This window comes from Thamnophis elegans, chromosome Z (genome assembly GCF_009769535.1).
Source record: "Thamnophis elegans isolate rThaEle1 chromosome Z, rThaEle1.pri, whole genome shotgun sequence".
NCBI lineage: Eukaryota > Metazoa > Chordata > Lepidosauria > Squamata > Colubridae > Thamnophis > Thamnophis elegans.
This window is the reverse complement of record NC_045558.1, coordinates 69,661,494-69,680,691: the sequence shown is the minus strand read 5'-3', so window position 1 is coordinate 69,680,691 and position 19,198 is coordinate 69,661,494. Positions and strand designations below refer to the sequence as shown.

The 19,198-nt window shown below is 39.8% G+C and overlaps 1 protein-coding gene across 5 annotated transcripts in view; it reads left to right on the top strand.

Moving 5' to 3' along the window:
• Positions 1 to 19,198, top strand: part of ELMO1 (engulfment and cell motility 1) — a 532,924-nt gene that overhangs the window by 273,318 nt on the left and 240,408 nt on the right. For all 5 annotated transcript variants that reach the window (XM_032235494.1, XM_032235493.1, XM_032235495.1 and 2 more), the window contains one exon: positions 15,303 to 15,411. In XM_032235494.1, coding sequence (XP_032091385.1) covers positions 15,303 to 15,411 — 109 coding nt within the window. The remainder of the gene's footprint in view (positions 1 to 15,302; positions 15,412 to 19,198) is intronic.

The window sequence follows — 19,198 nt, the reverse complement described above, 5'->3', positions numbered from 1 at the left end:
AAGAACCACTCATGGTATTGTATGTATTATTTCATGTGTTATTATGTATATAAAGAGAAGTTAATGAATCCTGAATCAGTTACCTATGTGTGCTTTCTGGATTTGATTTCTGCAACAAATTCTGACAGGTTATGGGCCAGAGCACACAGAAAGACAGAACTGTAATTAAGCTGAGAGACTGCCTGTGTTAATAGAGCAGCAATTCTCAACCTGTAGGTCACGACCCCTTTTGGGGTCGAACAACCTTTTCACAGAGGGCACCGAGGAGCCTCCCACGGAGAGGCTGGCGAGAAGCCAGCCCGAAGGGAAGGAGCGGCTTGCGTTCCCCGCGTGGCGGAAGGAGCGGTCTGTGTGTGTGGGAGGGAGTAGGAGCCGGAATGGAGACAATGAGGGGGAAAAGAGATGCATGCAGCACAGAGGACGCTGGGAAAGCAGCTCACTCTGAGTGATGGAGGTTGATGGGCAGAGCTACGGAAGCCAAGAGGTACCATTTCTGAGGCGTAAAACAAGGTGGTGAAAATTAAATTAAAATGAAGAAACGTGGGATGTGTGTATGCTGAGATTCCCTATTAAGACTGTTACCCATGGTTAGCATGGGTAGCAGTCTTAATAGGCTTTGGCCCCTCTGATGACCCAATCACGCAATCTGCTCTGGCTCCCTGATGACCCAATCACGCAATCTGCTCTCTGCCCCGAGAAGGCACGAGCCTCTTGCCTGCTTTTGTGATTCTGCATCTTTCGCAGGCAACTCCATTGTCGGGAAAAGCTCCAGCTCTTTTCTCGCACTCATCTCTTGCGCCCATGCAAGCAAAATACTCTCTTGGGCCTGGATCAAGGCAGAGGGGACGACTCTCCTCCCACTGTCACCACTGCGCAATGGGGTGAGTAATTGGGTACGCAGCACAGGAGACTCCTCAGAGCCAGGCTCAGGTCAGTGTGAGCCGTGATCCCCTTCGTGTTGGCTCAGGAAGGAGGAGAATGGGGAGCATCAGGAGCAGCTGGTTGGGTGCAGGGAGGGAATAGCTCCAATTCTCCTGCGCTGCACAGGGCTCTCCTTGTGCAGGACTCTGGAACTCTTCCCTCTCTGAATCCAGAGACGGCTGCTTTGGCTCTTTCCTGAACCAACATGAAGGGGACCGACCTGAGTCTGGAGCTGAGGAGTCTCCTGCCCAGCACAGCCAGCTACTCACTTCTTAGTGGCGGCAGCGGAAGGAGTTGTGGTCCCTGCTGCCATGATCCTGGCCCAGGAGGGTATTTTGCTCGCACACGCAAGAAAGATGAAAGGAAGGTTGAGAACCACTGTAATAGAGAAACCAGACAGAGAAGGCTTGCAGGATGGCTGCTTTTGAATTCAGGGAGAACTCTCTGCCTCATTTGGAACAGAAGAACTATATAATTTGGGCTGCAAAGATGATACATTGCCTGAAAGCTAAGGAGCTCTGGAATATTATTGTTAATCCACCGCAGGCACCATTAGCAGCTGCAGATCAGAAGCAGCATGATAAATCAATGGCCTACCTCATCTTAACTATAGGCAAAAATGATGAATGTATCAATGTAGCAGATTTAAAGACTGCAAATGGAGTCTGGCCGAAGTTGAGAAGTGTGCATGTGAGTGTCTCTACATGCAATATTGTGCAATTATCAAGAAAGTAATACAGAGCCCATCTACAACAGGAGAATCTGTGGAGCAGCATTTTGTACAATGCAGACTTTATTTGTAGAGTTAGAACAGCGTGGGATACAGATCCGGGATAGATTTTTAATTTTTTTACTATCTATTCTGTGTCCATGGCCTATTTTGTGGGTGTGGCTTGGAGGTCATGTGACTGGGTGGGTGGTGCCATCCGGGGACAACCCCTCTGAAGTGTCACTTCTTGGCCCGAAAAAAAGCAGCAGCGAGGAAGGAGTCTCTGGTGGCTGCAGCACAGGGGTGGGTTCCTACCGGTTCTAACTGGTTCGGTAGAAGAGCTTCCAGAAATCTACCACACCGGTTAGAAGAGGTTCGTCATGGAGCGCCTGCCCTACCCCCCGTCGCCCGCTTGCCCTGCCTGTTCCATCGCCGCTCACGGGCGGTAGCTTGTGCGATGTGGCCGGCCTCCTAGGACTTCTCTGAACTTGCCTAGGAGGTGTGGCTGCCAGCAAAGCATGGGGGCGTTCCAGGGCATCCCTGCCCACCACTGGTTCACCGCCTCCCTTCCTGGCTAAGTTTTCCAAGGTGTGGTTTTCCTCCCATCCCTTCTGCCTGGCTCCAGATGAGCTCCATTAAGGAGGAAAAGAGCCTTTGGGGAGTGAAGAGGAGAAGGAGGGAAGAGGAAGAGGTGTGCGCACAGGGCCATTCCAGCTGGGCAACCGGTGGAGGCAGGAAGGTTTTCGGGAGTGCCGAGGACATTCCTGCCTCCACTGGACTTCGTGCTCTTCTCCGTGCACTCCTTGTGACAGCAATAGATGTCCAGAAGTGGCTTTTGTGGCTAATGGGGTTTGGGCTTCCAGCCCGACAGCCCCTGCCGCTTCTGGACATCTGTTGCAGTCACGAGGAGCGTGCAAAGTCCAGCAGAGGCAGGAAGGTTCTCTGCACTCCCCAGTCCCTTTCATGGCTTCCCAGAGCACTGTGCTCTTCCCTGCGTGTTCCTCCGCGCTCTTGGAATCCACAAAAGCAACTGGGGAATGCTGAGAACCTTCCTGCCTCTGCTGGCGACTGCAATAGACGTCCAGAAGTAGCGGGGGCTGTTGGGCTGGAAACCTTACTGCCTTCGCTGGACTTTGTGCTCTTCTCCACGCTTCCCGGCGAGCAAGCGAGGGAGGGAGGATCAGGCTGCCTGATCCTCGCTTGCTTGCTTGCCCACCGGGCTGCCTCAGTGCGGCTCTGGCTACATCCTTCCGCACCTGGCAGCTGCGGCGATGTCATCAAGACAAAGTCCAGCGGAGGCAGAAAGGTTCTTGGTGCTCCTGGAGAAGAGCGTGAAGCTTCTATGCTTAATTTTATGTTAGGGTTATTAGGATTATATAAACTTGTTTGAGATGGGTGGCCATAGAAATTGAAAAATAAATAAATAAATAAACATTAGGTTTATATTCCTTTCTAATTGGACTCTTTTGGAGTTTCATGTTAAAAATGTCTGCCTAGTTCACAAATGTAACTCTAGGCTCCAGCCAGGTATGATTTAAAGCAGGGGTGTCTAACTTTGGAAACTTTAAGATGTATGGACTTCAACTCCTGGGAATGCTGGCTGGGAAATTCTAGGAGTTAAAGTCCACCGGTTTTAAAATGCCAAGGTCACCCCTGGTTTAAAGTGAAAGGGGGGTCAGAGCATAGCAGTGCTTTCAAAGACACTTCCCTGTATTATCTGTGCACAATTTGAAGAAAACCTCTTTCCCAGGGGAGATTTGTAGCCTCCCAAGATCAAAGAAAACAGAATTGACTTACTAACAAGCTACAAGATTTAACAATCTGGGGATTAAGTGGACTTTTTGGATTTAACAACTCATCTGCGTGATTTGAATAGCTGAAATGGCTTCAAAGCAAGCCAAATTAACTGCTTCAAAGAGTGCTGGCAGCTCTCCAGCCCAGACAAACAAATTGCAAACAGTATTACCTCCCCCTGTGGGGGAAGTTTTAACTCTTGAAGCTCTTCAAGGTGCCTTAAAGGAACAGGCTTCTGTGTTAGAAGCAAAAATAGAAGGGAAAATCACAACTGCCTTTAAAGAGGTCTCTGATGAAACATCTGAAATCAAGGATTTAATCCAAACCCACAATCAACAAATAAGAGAAGGCATAGTGGATGCCTTTAAGGGTTTGGTTAGTTACGTAACCTCATTGGAGGATAGGGTGGAAGAAATTATTCAGCCCAATGTTAATTTAGAGAGCAAAGTTGAAGATGTTCAAAGTAAGACTGAAAAGTCAGAGGCAGAAATTACAATAACCCAATATAGAGCGATGGAATTTGCTTTGAGAATAAGAGGCCTGAAAGAAAATTTGAAAGAGATTTTTGCAGAAGCTTTTGATAAACTAATTGGTCAACCCAGGGCTGAGTATGATTGGCAGATTGACAAAATTTACCACGTTAATTCATGGTTTGCCAGACAGAGACAAGTACCAAGAGATATTGTAATCTACTTTGCTACCAGAAATACAAGGAATGTAATACTACAAGCATCCTATAAAACCAAATTCCAATTTGCAGGTCAGGAGGTGATAGTACTGAAAGAAATTCCACCTAAAATGTTGAGATCTAGAAAAGACTATGCATTTTTAGTGGATGAACTTAAAAATCGTCAGATACAATACAGATGGGAAGTTCCAGCCAGATTAGTGGCGAACTACTTGGGACAAAGATATCGTCTCAGCTCAGTTTGGAAGGCTAGAGATTTTTAGAGCAACGTATTAAAGATTGGTTACCCTCCATCTCCAGGATTTAGAGAAAGGAAAGAAGCAGGAGAGGCCAGACAGGAAGATATTCAAGGATCAATGGATGCGGCTCAAGCCTTGAATCTTCTTGTGGAGACAGAAGGAATTATGGAGCAAAGACAAACTCGAGCGGTTACTAAATATAAGGAACAAGAATTAAAGATGCAACAAGCTCAGATAACAATTCAAGAAACTACAAATACAAACACAGAAGCTGTGGGGGGAGCTAGACCGAAGATGAAATTACAGAATTTCCAGGTGGCTCTTAAAAAGCTTCAGGGAGCTGAAGATGACAATTAAATTCTTAACCTGGAACGTTAATGGTTTAAATTCATCACAAAAAAGGAAAAAAATATTCCACTATTTGAAACAATTAAAAAATGATGTAATTTGCTTGCAAAAAACACATATCAGAACAAATGACCAGAAATACTTGATGAATGCAAGATTGGGACAACATTTTGTGGCATCTGCTTTGGAGAAGAAAAACGGTATAGTTATATACTTAAGAAAGGATTTAAAGGCTGAATTAATTGAAGTAGACACTCAAGGAAGATATATTGCAATTGAATTATTAATAGAAGGAAAGAAGACACTCTTAATGGGAGTATATGCCCCCAACCAACAACAAGAAAAATTTTATAAACTGCTCCACACTAAATTAATACAATGGGATTACAGATCGTGTATATTGTTGGGTGATTGGATACCAGGAAAGACAAGAAGGGGCTATCACAAAATATTCAAACGTGAGCAAGATTACCTAAATCTTTCTTTGATATGATGGACGATATTGAACTAAGGGACATCTGGCGAGAATGGAACGTTAAAGAACTGAACTTCACATTTTTTTCTGATAGGCACCAATTCTTTTCTAGGATTGATTTTATATTAATCACAAATGATTTTCTTTCTAGGGTGAAGAAGACGAAGATATGCCTGAGAACTTTAACAGATCATAACTCGGTTTGGATGGAACTAGAATATGGGAAGGGACCTAGAAGGTCTTGGAGGTTAAATGAACATTTATTTAGATATGAGAAAAATGTCAATGAATGTAAAAAACTGATGAAAGAATATTTTGCTTTTAATATGAATAAGGGAATATCTATGGAAATGGTTTGGGATGCAAGTAAAGCGTATATGAGATGAGTTTTAATAAACTTAAATAACCTATTTAGACGTAGACAGGGGGAAAAACAAAGGGAATTAGAAGAGGAGATAAAGAAAAAAGAGGAGGGGCTAATATTAAATCCAGGTGATAAGAAGACAAAAGAGGTAATTACTTTACTACGAGCGCAATTGAATATGTTGATGTCAGACCAAGTAGCTACTAATTTATTATTTGCTAAACATAATACTTTTTGCAATGCAAATTAACCAGGTAGATGGTTAGCATATATGACAAGGAAAAAACAAAAATCTCGCACTATGGAGAAAATAGAATACCAAGGTAAAGAAGCCTACCAACAGGATACGATTAAAAAGGCTTTTTTAGAATTTTATACAAGACTGTACACTGGTGATAAGATACAAGGCTTAGGCATAGATAGATACCTGGAAAAAGAATTACATAATTGATATTTTCTTTCATACTTTTAGATTTCTAATTTCTCTTTCTGTTAGTTAGCAATTGATAAAACAAATCTCACGTGAAAAAGTATTTGAAGCCTTCTTGATTTTAATTGTCAATTTATTCATTACTGCACATTCTAATATTTATTCATTTTCATATCTTTGTTTTTCCACTGTTGTGCAAACACAATTCCAGCAGCTGTTAACGTGTAAAATTAAATATGTATTGTATTCCCCTTGAAATACCCATGGTTTTAAATCCATATCTTGCTTTACCATTGCTTCTAACTATGACACCATTAACTCTTGAATAGCTACTTGGTCTGTCCTAAGTACTGAACCTAGTTCATATATTCCCGTTTTTTGAATTGAGGAATACATTTCAGAAAAAGAAATCTGTATTGTTCTGTGAATCTACCTATGACATTCATTCTTGATCTAACTTCTTAGATGAAAAACTATATCTTTCCTGTTTGTTGGGGGACATCCTTCCTGAAAAGATTGTACATTGTTGGGTGAAAACAGAGGTCCCTTCTGTTCCCTGTAGTGTAATCCTCATCTTACAACCACAATCGAGTCCAATATTGTTTTATTTTTTCTGCAGTTAGCATTATTTAACAGGATAAAGAGGCAACAGAGTGTGACCACTAAGACAGTCATCTTTCCTATGTAAGTAGCTGTTTTATTGCTTTGTGTGCTTATTTCATCTTTAATATAGTAGTGCAAGCAATTAAAGTCTTCCTTTCTGTATTTCTTTGTGCAGGCCATTCATTGGAGCAAGGTGGTCAGTGGGTGACTTCAACACACAAAAGGACAGTAATCTTCCTTTTCTATTATTTTGTGTGCTGGTTTCATCCTAATGCAGTGAATGCAATGAAAGAGTTCATTTCTGTGTCTCTTCTTTGTGCAGGCCATTCATTGGAGTCAGTGATATTGAAGACTGGCAAGGACAGTCATTTTCCTTCTGTAAGTAGCTCTTTTATTGTTTTGTGTATTTATTTTAATCTTATTTAAGTAATAAGTACACAAAATAATAAATTTCCTATTTTTATATCTTTTTGTAGATCAAACATTGGGGCAAAGAATTCAGTGACATTGTCTTGACCACTCCCACCTGGTCACATGCCTGCCAAGCCACTCCCACCCATCACATGGCCGGCAAACGACTCCCACAAAGCAGGCCACACCTACAGAAGAGGTTCCAAAAACTTTTGAAACCCACCACTGCTACAGCTGCAGCGGCAGCAGCAGCTGAAACACAATCCTGGGCGGTCAGTCCTGGCTCTCCCTTCCCCAAGCATGTCCTGTTGCTGCTGGCGCTGCTTTCGGTGATTCCAGCGCGGCAGCGGGGCTCTTTCCATTGCTGAGAGCATTGCTGGCAGTTGCTTTTTGCCATTGCCACGAGCCAGATTCACCAGTGTGAAAATGTCTGTTTTGCCAGCTGGGAGACTGGCAAAGAAGCCTCCATTTCTCTGCCAACGACGAACAGTCTGTGCCCTCTTCCTATGGATTGACATTGTAGGAGGAAAGTACCCGGTCTTGGGAGGGACCTTCCATCCCCCTCCAGAGAGCCCATGCCTGGAGAGAGGAGGCAGGTTGGTTTGAATGCGGGTGAGCGGTTTGGGGCCAGCACCATCTTCGCTCATTGGGGTGGGCAGAGAAAGAAAGGAGGCCCACGATAAAGCACCCCCGCCACCAAGGGCAAAGGGAAGCACCTTCGCCCTCGGCTATCGCGCACCTTCTTTCTTTCCCCATCTGCTTGAATGAATGAAGGAGGCACTGACCACTAACCCGCCCGCTTTCAAACCAGCCCACCTCCTCTCTCCTGGCATGGGCTCTCTGGAGGGGGAGGGAAGGTCTCTTCCAAGTCCTGCTTCCCTTACCTTGTGGCACAGTTCCTGGATGGCAGGATATTCTTTATTTCACCAGTATGGGGATATGGCCAGGCCATTACTGGTGCAGTCCGGTATGACAGATTTTCACTACCTCTTCTGGCATACTGGAACCCACCTCTGATGCAGATTCCTGAATCTCAGAGAGTGCTGTTGGTGTTAAACAGTCTGGGGGACATTGTTTCTGCAGTTTTTGAGTGCAAACCAAAGCAGGAGTTGCTTTTGGAGGCCTTAAAGGCTTGTTTAATTGCTGAGGAGAACAAGCACCATTTTAGAAAAGCCACAAGGAGAAATTCCTGATGTGGGGGCCCAAGGAGCAGAGAGAGAAATATAACAGATTGGCAGAGACCAGAGCAACAGAGAAGATGTCTGCAAAAAGAAATGTACCAGCACAAGAGATCAGAATACAGCCCAGCAACAGAGGCAGTGCTTCATTTGTGGTGAAAGGCCACGTTTAAAGAGAGACTGTTCGCAAAGAAAAGACTGTTTGCAAGGAAGAAACTATTTGCAAGACAGAAACTGTAAGGAAGAAAAACAGAAAATGGACAAATTCCTGTTGTAAAAGTTAGAAATTGTAATAGCAGTGACAAATGGTTAATAGTGGGGCTAGTCAAACAATTGTTAACAATTCTAAATTGTTTTACAGGATGGATCCAGCTGCTGGAGATGCAGTAGCCTTGGCAAATACCCAAAAGGTTAAAGTCATTGGAAGAGGCAGTGTGCAAATTCAATATCTGGAAATGAGATTTAATGGTATTTTATGTGTGCCTGAGATGGAGCATAATTTACTGAGTGTCTCTATCTTAGACAAGCAAGGATTTGTGACCACATTTGCAAATTGGAGGTGTCTTATAAAGAGAAATGGAACTGTATATGCACAGGGTATAAAAGAGGATAATCTTCACATGTTGCAGGGGTAAAAGATTCAATGTGCTCAAACATTTGGAAATGTGGCATAACAAAATTCATGCAACAGTTTGGAGAAGGGTTAGATTTAAAGAGATGTAAGCAGAGGTTGTATTCAGCAGGTTCTGACCAGTTCTGGAGAACTGGTAGCGGAAATTTTGAGTAGTTCAAAGAACCAGTAAATGCCACCTCTGACTGGCCTCACCCTCATCTATTCTCTGCCTCTCGAGTCCCAGCCGATTGGGAAGGAATGGAGATTTTACAGTATCTTTCACCTGCCACATCCACCAAGCCATGCTACAAGCCATGGTGGTCCCTGTGATAATGGAAGTTAAAGTTGGACTTTAAAGAAGCAGGATAAGGAAGTATTGATGCCTTTGAACATTTATGTTGGAGCCCTAGAATATCATGGAAAGCTAAGAAAACAGGCTAATGAATCATTTTACAAAGCAATCCAGAATTCTTACTTGAGGCACAAAGGACTAGGCTCAAATAAACCTACTTCAGACACATTATGTTAAGATCCAGTTGTCTGGAAAAGGAAAAAGCTCTAATGTTGTGAAAGGTGGAAGGAAAAAGAAGAGAATGACTAGCAGCAACATGGATTGACAGTTAAAAAAGAGATGAGTATACTATAACTTGAAAGAACAAGTTAGGAATGGATCATCATGGAGAAGATATATATGGAGTCAAAAATGATTAGGTTGTACATAACCCATTTAATTTAAAGAAGGGGGCCCTAAAGTCTTCCAGAGAACTTACCTAGATTCTTTGAAAACAAACTTCAGAACAATCTTCCCTTCCCTCAGAACTCATTTTTAATTTCCATAATCTTAAACCTATCATGGCAAGCAGTTGTGTTGGATGATAATTGTTGTAGTCTGACAAAACATAGCAAGTGAAATTATTCTTACTAATATTGGGTTAAATTATGTGAATTTTCAAAGGCAATTCATTTTAATCTTTGATTAATCATTATTTTTAATCCTAAAATTAATTTTTAATCTACTTTTGACTAGTTTAATTTAAACTTGTGCTCCTAATCTATTCAATACCATGTTTTCCCCAAAACAAGACCTAGTCTTCATTTCTTTTTGGCCCCAAAATAAGCGCCAAGTCTTATTTTTTGGGGATGTCTTATCCACTTACCTTAGGATCACCACAGCCATGCTTCCCAAGCCCTGACACCTGTTGTGCTGCTGCCCTACTTCTGCGACTACGCACAGCATCCAGAAGCATGCAGTTGCAGAAGAAGGCAGCAGCATGACAGGTGTCGGGATGTGGGACGCTTGGCTACGGTAGTCCTAAATTAAGTGGGTGTAGGGTGCGTAGGACAGCTCCATCTCCCCACACCCACCCTAGCTTAATTTTTATGCTTGAGCCTCGCCACACCTTGTACAACCAGACAAAGCTCATTTTTGGGGTAGGGCTTATATTAGGTGTGAAAATCAGGCTTGTTTTCAGGTAAGTCATATTTTTGGGGAAACACTGTAATTCTGCACATTCAAATTCTATTTCAAAATAGAACTCTATATATGAGAGTTGCATGAATGTTATTCTACATATGAAATCTCTTGCATTAGTTTTTTCAGCATACCTGATATTTTCCAAATTAATTGAGAAATGGATTAAGTCTTTACCTTTTATTAATTTCTACATGATATAACTATTTAGATTAGTTTCCTTGTTTCATTTTTATTGTAATAATTCAATATTTATTTTATCTTTGCCAAAGTTTACATATTTTTAGATGTATTTCTTTTATTTTTTTGAGATTTTTAATTATTATATATTGTATTAATTATATTTTATTATATCCCACTGGTTTTGAAACAAAATAGCTTGGCTATTTTCCAGTTATATTATATATATAATATACATACATACATACATACATACATACATACATACATACATACAATAATAGCTATCATTCTCGACCACACCTTGTAATTATTTGTCCTTGTGTCACAAGAGAACCAAGAGACCAGTTCACTTCTTAATAAAGAGTATTACCAGTACCAAAGAAATCACCTATTCTCACTGAAAAAGCTGACTTTTAGATCATAGAAGCAAACGTTTAATCATTGAATGGAATATAGTGGGATGGGAATATTGTCAGTAGTTTTTCAAATATCTATCCAATATATCTTTATCTTTATATATATGTGTGTGTGTGTGTGTGTGTGTGTGTGTGTGTGTGTGTGTTTATTTGTGCTGATAAATAAATAAAGGGAGACTAGTATAGATCTATTTCAAGCTATTTAGCTCTCATCAGCTAGCCATACCCTTACTGGGATTTGAACCTGGGCTATATTACATACCTGCCTAGTATGTAATATAGCCCAGGTTCAAATCCCAGTAAGGGTATGGCTAGCTGATGAGAGCTAAATAGCTTGAAATAGATCTATACTAGTCTCCCTTTATTTATTTATCAGCACAAATAAAAAGAAACACAAATATAACAAAGGCAACAGTAATAAACATTGGGTTTCTGTCGTGATGGACTCTTGTGACGAGCCGATTGACAGATGATGGAAGCGGTTGGCTTTCTCCCATAATTGGGGCTTACCAGGGGTTGTAAAAATCTAATATATATATATATATATATATATATATATATATATATATGTGTGTGTGTGTGTGTGTGTGTGTGTGTGTGTGTGTGTGTGTGTGTGTGTGTGTGTGTGTGTGTATATGTATATGTATATGTATATATGTATATATGTATATATGTATATATGTATATATGTATATATGTATATATATGTATATAGTTGTATTTGTGCTGATAAATAAATATATATATTGGAAAGTTTATTTGGAATTGGAAAGTTTATTTATAGGGGGGATTCAGGGCGGCTCACAATTCATGGGGAGGGGAATACAAACAGTAAGATATAAAACAATACATAATTAAAAATAGAACACAACATTCATCATTCGGGAGGGGACGGTTATATATATATAACAAAAAACTGGATCTAATATAGAACTAAATAATTATCATGTCAACTAATACAAGATATCTCAGAGAAAGGGAAATGAGAATCCTACAGGAGGAATCACAATCCTCCTTAGCAAAGGGTGGAAATAAATTGCATATCTTTTTATTTTTTGAACATTTGTTATTTACTTCCTTGTTACACTTCTGAGATATAGAAATTATTATATTTGTTGCCTGTGCTCTCCACTTAGAATAGATACAGATCAGTTCTATTTGGAAACGAATAGATAGGCATATAGAACATAGAATAACAGAGTTGGAAGGGACCTTGGAGGTCTTCTAGTCCAACCCCCTGCCTAGGCAGGAAACCCTACACCACTTCAGTCAAACGGTTATCCAATATATACTTAAAAACTTCCAGTGTTGGAGCATTCACATCTTTTGGAGGCAAGTTGTTCCACTGATTAATTGTTCTGTCAGGAAATTTCTCCTCAGTTCTAAGTTGCTTCTCTCCTTGATTAGTTTCCACCCATTGCTTTTTGTCCTACCCTCAGGTGCTTTGGATAATAGCATGACTCCCTCTTCTTTGTGGCAACCCCTGAGATATTGGAACATTGCTATCATGTCTCCCCTAGTTCTTCCTTTCATTAAACTAGACATACCCAGTTTCTGCAACCGTTCTTCATATGTTTCATCCTCAAGTCCCCTAATCATCTTTGTTGCTCTTCTCTGCACTCTTTCTAGAGTCTCAACATCTTTTTTACATTGTGGCAACCAAAACTGAATGCAGAATTCCAAGTGTGGCCTTACCAAGGCATTATAAAGTGGAATTAACACTTCACATGATCTTGATTCTATCCCTCTGTTTATGCAGCCTAAAACAATGTTGGCTTTTTGGGCAGCTGCTGCACATATAGATCTCTGTCTCAGTAGAGAGCCATGAAGGAAATATTCAGAAGTCATTACAAATCAGAACAGGGAGAAACTTTCTATAAGTCCTGGAAAAGAAGGAAGTATTAGGAAAAAATTGAGGCAGACTGTTCATTGACTCACTGGAGTGTAAGGGGGTTGAAGTGGAGAAGAAACATACAAATTTGTAAGGTTCTATTAATATAGCCTAAATAACAATAGCATTCAGACATATATTGCTCCACAGTGCTTTACAGCGCTCTCTAAACAGTTTACAGAATAAGCATATTGTCCCAAACAATCTGGGTCCTCATAATAAATTTTTTAAAATTATTTTTAAAAATTTAGTTCTAATTTTGGTTCTAATCTTATGGAGTCAGTTTCATGATTTGGGCATCCTCAAAGGGTAACTAGCCACGAAGCGTATATAGCAATTATTTTAGTGGGTGGGGACCTAAATAGTAGAATGGCTAGACAACCAAATTCCTTTTCAGAAATATAAGTGCCAGGAAGAAATATTAATGGTCCCTTTATTAGCAAGAGCTTCCAAAAGTCTAAGTTATATTGTGGTCAGACTGTGTGTAAAACATCTGTCTCTATATTTGGGTTTGTACACATTAAATAAGCATTTCTTAACCTTAGTAATGTTAAAATGTATAGACTTCAAATCCCAGGGGAGATTGACAAAAGATATAAGTTCAATATAGCAACTGAAAATGGCTGAGAGTAGTTTTTGTCAAGTGGATCTTTTCTAGATTTATCCAATTTATACAGGATCTTTAAACTTTTGTTTTACTTAATAAATACCACGTGGTTTTTAAAAGCTTTTGTTTATAGCTTTTTCATTCAATTGCATTTCAAAAAAGTATGGGATCCCAATTCAGATTAGAATGGAAGTCCTTTGAACTTTTTCCAAGACAATTCAAATAAAATCAGGCTATTTGCTAGCATAGCACATCAACAACTATGGAATTAACACAAAGAAATAATATCAGGTAAAATATTTTTTTCCAGAAATTTGTAGTATATTAAAGCACTCTTTTCATGGGAAGGTACAAATTTTTCTGTATCAAAATCCTAATGATATGTCCCCTTCAGTGGTGGGTTACAGGTGGTACGCTCAGGTATGGACATACAGGTGCCTGCCGGGAGCACCGGGAACCATTCCGGTACAGTGCTCTGGAGGGCCCACCCACCTGCCCGAGCTCCTTACCTATATTTGAGCTCTTCGGTGCTTATGCACATGTACAGGGAACATATGGCGCCTGTGCAATGCTCCATCGAGCAGCTGGAGCGTGGTTGAGTCGTCGCAGAGGTGCCATGGAGGTAAGGACACATGGGCGCACTGTGCACTTGTCACGAATGCTACACATGTGCATGCGGACGCCGGGCCCTATTGCACCATACCAATTGCACTGGAATCCAGAACCCACCACTGGTCCCCTTTTTATATTTTTAGGAGCCCAAGGCAGCATTTTTTATCCGTGATTAAGCTTACTATTTTTTAAATAAAAATGGGAATGTTCGGGTTTCTTTTAAAGTTGTAGTAACAAATTACATTAGGTTCTGTGTTTTGTACTTTGTTATTTATTTATTTATTTAATCTATTGAATTTATTGCATGGTAGTAGGCCTAAAGTTGATACGAGGAAAAATCTGTTTTGTAATAAGATTCCTGACAGCTGAAAATAAATTATTTCACATCTATGTACAGTTTGTTTGTAAGATAAATTTTCACAAACCTATAAAACAATCTTTCCTTTTCAATATAAAATTATATCTCTAAGGGTAACTCTGAAGATGTCCCATACAAATGTAATCATTGCAATTCTTACAAACAACAATTCATTAATATGTACTGCAGATATGTTTAATCCCTAATTTCAATATTAAAATTGTTTATTGAATTCTAAAAATAGTTTTAAAAATAATAGATCACCATAGTATGTATCAATTACGGTACACAATCTTTCAAATGTCAGTGTAGTAGTTTTCAAAATCTTTGATTTTTTAGAAGATTATTATGCATTCCTGAAAACAGCATTCGCTATCTTCTCTCATGTGGCATAATTATAAAGGAGTCAGACATGGATTCTGTAAGGACTTGAAGACGTAACATGAACTGAAAGTGAACATATTGCAGTAAATCTCTGCAGAAGATTGAGACTTCCCCAATTAATTCTTGACAAACAAAAAGTTACAACACATAATGTTTATTGGTTAATCCATGCATTCTATTATCATATGGAATAGAACAGAAAACTGCTCTAAGTTAAGTGATTAGTTTCACACATTTAGCAATCCTGTACCAAAGACTAGAGGCAACTTTCAACAATACTGATTTGGACACATGCCACAGTTTTTGATTTAGTCAATATCCATCTGAGAATGCCTTCTGCTGTCACCTATTGCTTCATATAGACAGATTAAAAGGTCATAACTTTTTATTCGGTTATTGTATCTAGAAGGTAAAGTTTGATCAAGCAAACTAATTTCACTTAAATTTAGGGTTGATCTTGTTATTGATATAGTTTTAATCTATCTGTTATGGTTCCTTTTTTCTTTTTATTAATGTCGTAAGTTACTCAGAGTCCTTTGGAATTGGGGCTTCTTAATGGGATAGAACAAGAACATACCTGTCTTAACTAACTTTGTTTCTATTTCAGATTGTATTAGAAAATAGCAGCCGAGAAGATAAGCATGAATGTCCATTTGGTCGGAGTAGCATTGAATTGACAAAAATGCTATGTGATATCTTGAAAGTAGGAGAATTACGTAAGTCTGTCACTGCTTTGTTGGCGCAAGCATTTTGTAGAGTAGCAGGGAAAGTATGGTGAGTTTTATTAAAACTATACATTAATGTTCTTGTTATCTAGTTAACTTTCTAGCTGTGCAAAGAATAATTAGAATAAAACCTAAACTATCAGAAATGTTTCTCTTTTTTTTGGTGAAAACATCCATGTAGGTTTCATACCTAAACTGTGTATCAATTCATGGTTAAATGAAAATATAAAGTATAATATTTTGGATGGAATTTATTGTGGTTTCTAGTTTGTATCAATTCTTTGATAAGAATTTAATGCACTGGTAGCAATATGATAATCAGTACATGATATTCTTCTCAGAACCAATGGTGGGATTCAGCCAGTTTGTACCACTTCGGGAGAACCGGTTGTTAACTTTCTGAGCAGTTTGGTGAACTGGTTGTTGGAAGAAATCATTAGGGCAGAAAACCGGTTGTTAAATTATTTGAATCCCACCACTGCTCAGAACCAAACCTATGGCTCATCCATAATTAAGGAGCACAGTGATTTTGTATCATTTTGTTTTGGTTTTGGTTTCTTTTGGTGAAATTAGACTAAGAATTGATTCCGAATAGCAGAAAAATAAAATGTTCCCCCATCTTCCTTCTTCTAACAGATTGATATGATTTGAGGTGGATTGCTCTCATTGTGATTTGTGGCCTACAATGGATTATATTTTAGTTGAATAGTTTGAGTTGGAAGGAAAATATCTCACATAATAAGTGTTATACAATAGGGAGGACAAGCTGCAAAGATTTACATATCTCTGTGTGTGTGCACACGTGTGCGTGCATGCACATACGTATAGGGCAATAGGGACCAGTTTGGATTTAAGATCATTTGGAAGCTGCAGCTGGGATAGACTCGTTACTATGTAAGAGCACTTTTTCTCAGTTTTATAAGCTGTAGTAATTATCAAGTAGCTTTTGTCTGAAATTCTAAGTGCTGGTCACTTACATACTACAAAAACTCTTATTCCCATAACCTTTAGCTGGGGGAATAATGAATTATAGGAACACAATTTTTGAACCAAACTACTTCAAATGGATTAACTTACAGAATGTGTCCAAAATCCAGGAGTGAGAGAATGAAATTTGGGGAAGCTAAGATTGTTTCGGTATTACCAGATTGCTGCTGTGGTCATGTGTTGCTCATTTTGAATATTCCATGACAGTGTACCAGTTACCTTTGCAACTCCTTGCTTCCTCTCCCACCTAGCAACAGCCCTTCCTACCTACTGGGAAGGGAAGGAAAAGAAGAAAGGAGAAGAGGGAGGAACAGGGAGAAGGAATCTTCACACTCTCTTCATCACCTTTGCCACTCTCTGTCAGGCATAAAAGATCAGGACAAGTTCCAATTAAAAACTGTTTTATTACTAGACATGCCAATGACAGAAATCTACTCAACGAATGGTTAGCAATATCTTGGCATTAGATAAAGGAATGGACTTCAGTGGAATTCAGTAGGATTGGACTTAGTCTGTTTGTGACTAGATAGAAATGCTAGGCTGATTTCTTTTTTTTTACTCCACCTCCAGATTCTGTCACTTCATTTCTTACATCACTTTCCCCTTGAACATGAACTCCCCTTCTTACTTGGCATTTTAGTAGTTTCCCTCTCCTTGGTCTCTCTGAAACTGAATCCTCATAAGAACTTGGCAGAGTAGGCAGTGAAGACATCTCAAAGGAAATTTCCTCCCCCACATCCGAATCAACCGTTGAGCCAGGGGATAATTGCTGGAAAACATCTTCTCCCACCCCTTTATAGTCAGGTCAGGAAGACCAGAAGTGGAAGGTTGAGTGTCATCAGCTGTCCAACCTTCCTCTGGATGTGTCCATAAAGGTTAGTTAATCTCTTCAGCTACAGATTCTTTGGGCAGTGCAGGACAGGGGACCAGGAGTTGGTCAGTCATGGCTTTTTAGGGAAATGTTGGTGAAATTGCCAAAATAATTCAGGGGCTTTGATGAGCATTCTGTAAAGAACATTCAGAGTATGCATAGCCTTTCCAATGGGTGAGATACTGTGACATTTTGCCCCTTCTAGAATTTGGTATTACTTGCATTTTATATTCTGTTTGTCCTTCCACAATCACCAGTGGTAGAGGAAGATGCTGGAAGTGGAAGTTTTTTTTTTCTTTGAATAGTAATGAAAAGTGAAAGACGGGATGCACCTTCAGAGAAGGAAGTACTTGCAAGCAAAATGCTCAGGGTTGATTTCTCAAAGGACCTTGAAAATCTAACTTTTTAGATGGCTTTGTAGAAACCAGAAACTTGGTAGAGAGACTTTGTCTCCCTTATCTATCCTGTCGATAGACATCCACACTTTTATGATACAAACTGCTTGGTGTGTTCTAGCAGTCTATCAACAGTGTTTGGACAGCAAGTTGCTCTTGCAAAAAATTCATAGTTCCCAATATGGAGCTCTTCTGTTGACTGAAGATAAGTTAACTTGAACATTCAAGGAAGGAAATAACAGAATGAGAGGGAGGGAAAAAAGAAAGGGGGAGGGAGATAAGAAAGATGGAAAGAAGACAGATGTTATATGAATATATTAAAATCCACCAAACTGATTAGAAGCTATTATATTTGCAGATGAGAGCACTTTCACGTGGCATTTTTTTTCAGAGGCAGAAGGGATTGTAATATGATTTTATCTATTGGAGACGAGAGATATCTAGATGCTTGCTGCTTATTAGTTTTTTTTCTGCTTACTTCAACATTCCAAGTAATGCATCTTTGCTAAAATGCCTTCTATCAGAACATGTTGCAGTGGGTAATTACATCCACTTGATGTTGATAACTCCCCATTCCTTTTCATCTGGATGGAACTATGGCTTATCTTGAGTGCTTGTCAATAATTAAATTGGTGCAGTAAGTTTTAGAAATAAATATCTCTGACAAGAGATACAGATTCTTTTCAAGCCTGACCTAAGGAAGATTTGTCTCTTCCAATGTTGCAGAAATATGTTTTCCTTATTTAACAGAAAATCATTGGCTGTTTTATCGTCAGAATCAATGGAGAATACAAACTTTTTAAAGTGATTGAGCAGTGCTCAAAACTGCCCTTAGTATGAAATTTTTATTTGTTCAATCTTGAGATGACTTCCTTCTGTATCACATGTGACAGGTTTTACATCCCCTCCCTTCTGATGCTATTTGGAGATTTCCAACTTCACTAATCTTGATATCTGCTTCCTGTTATTTGATCTTAAGTAGAAGGAAACATGAGTTTCATTTGGTCATGTCAGCATTTCTTCATTCAGTAATCAGGAAAGAAAACCACTGTCAGCCTCTGCTTTGCTGTCACTTTGGCTGCCATGAAACGGGGAGGGAGGGCATGGTATTTGGGAGGGGTTACTCATTGTGCTGGAGGAAGGTTCTGGAGTTCACCGGCTGATCGGACTACGCATGCGTGGGTGTTCCCGCCAGGACTAACGGCACCGACATTCCATCTTCGTGATGCCTTTTGAAGTTATCTCACACCTGACACTTGGAAGAATTATGATTGGACTGGACCTGTGATGCCAAGGGGTGGGGAATGGGCTATTCTATATATCAATCGCTTTCGCGCCTAAATAATCAGACTTCGCTACGCTATGCCTTTAATCATTCTTAATTAGTAAAAGTACACTTGATTTCCACACATGGAGTCTCGTGGTCTTTCTTTCCTAATTAATTAATGGAGAGGTGCTGACAGTTAGCGAAGTCTCATCAACACCCTACCAGGAGAATAAAACCTTCCGTGGGGGATGAAAACTA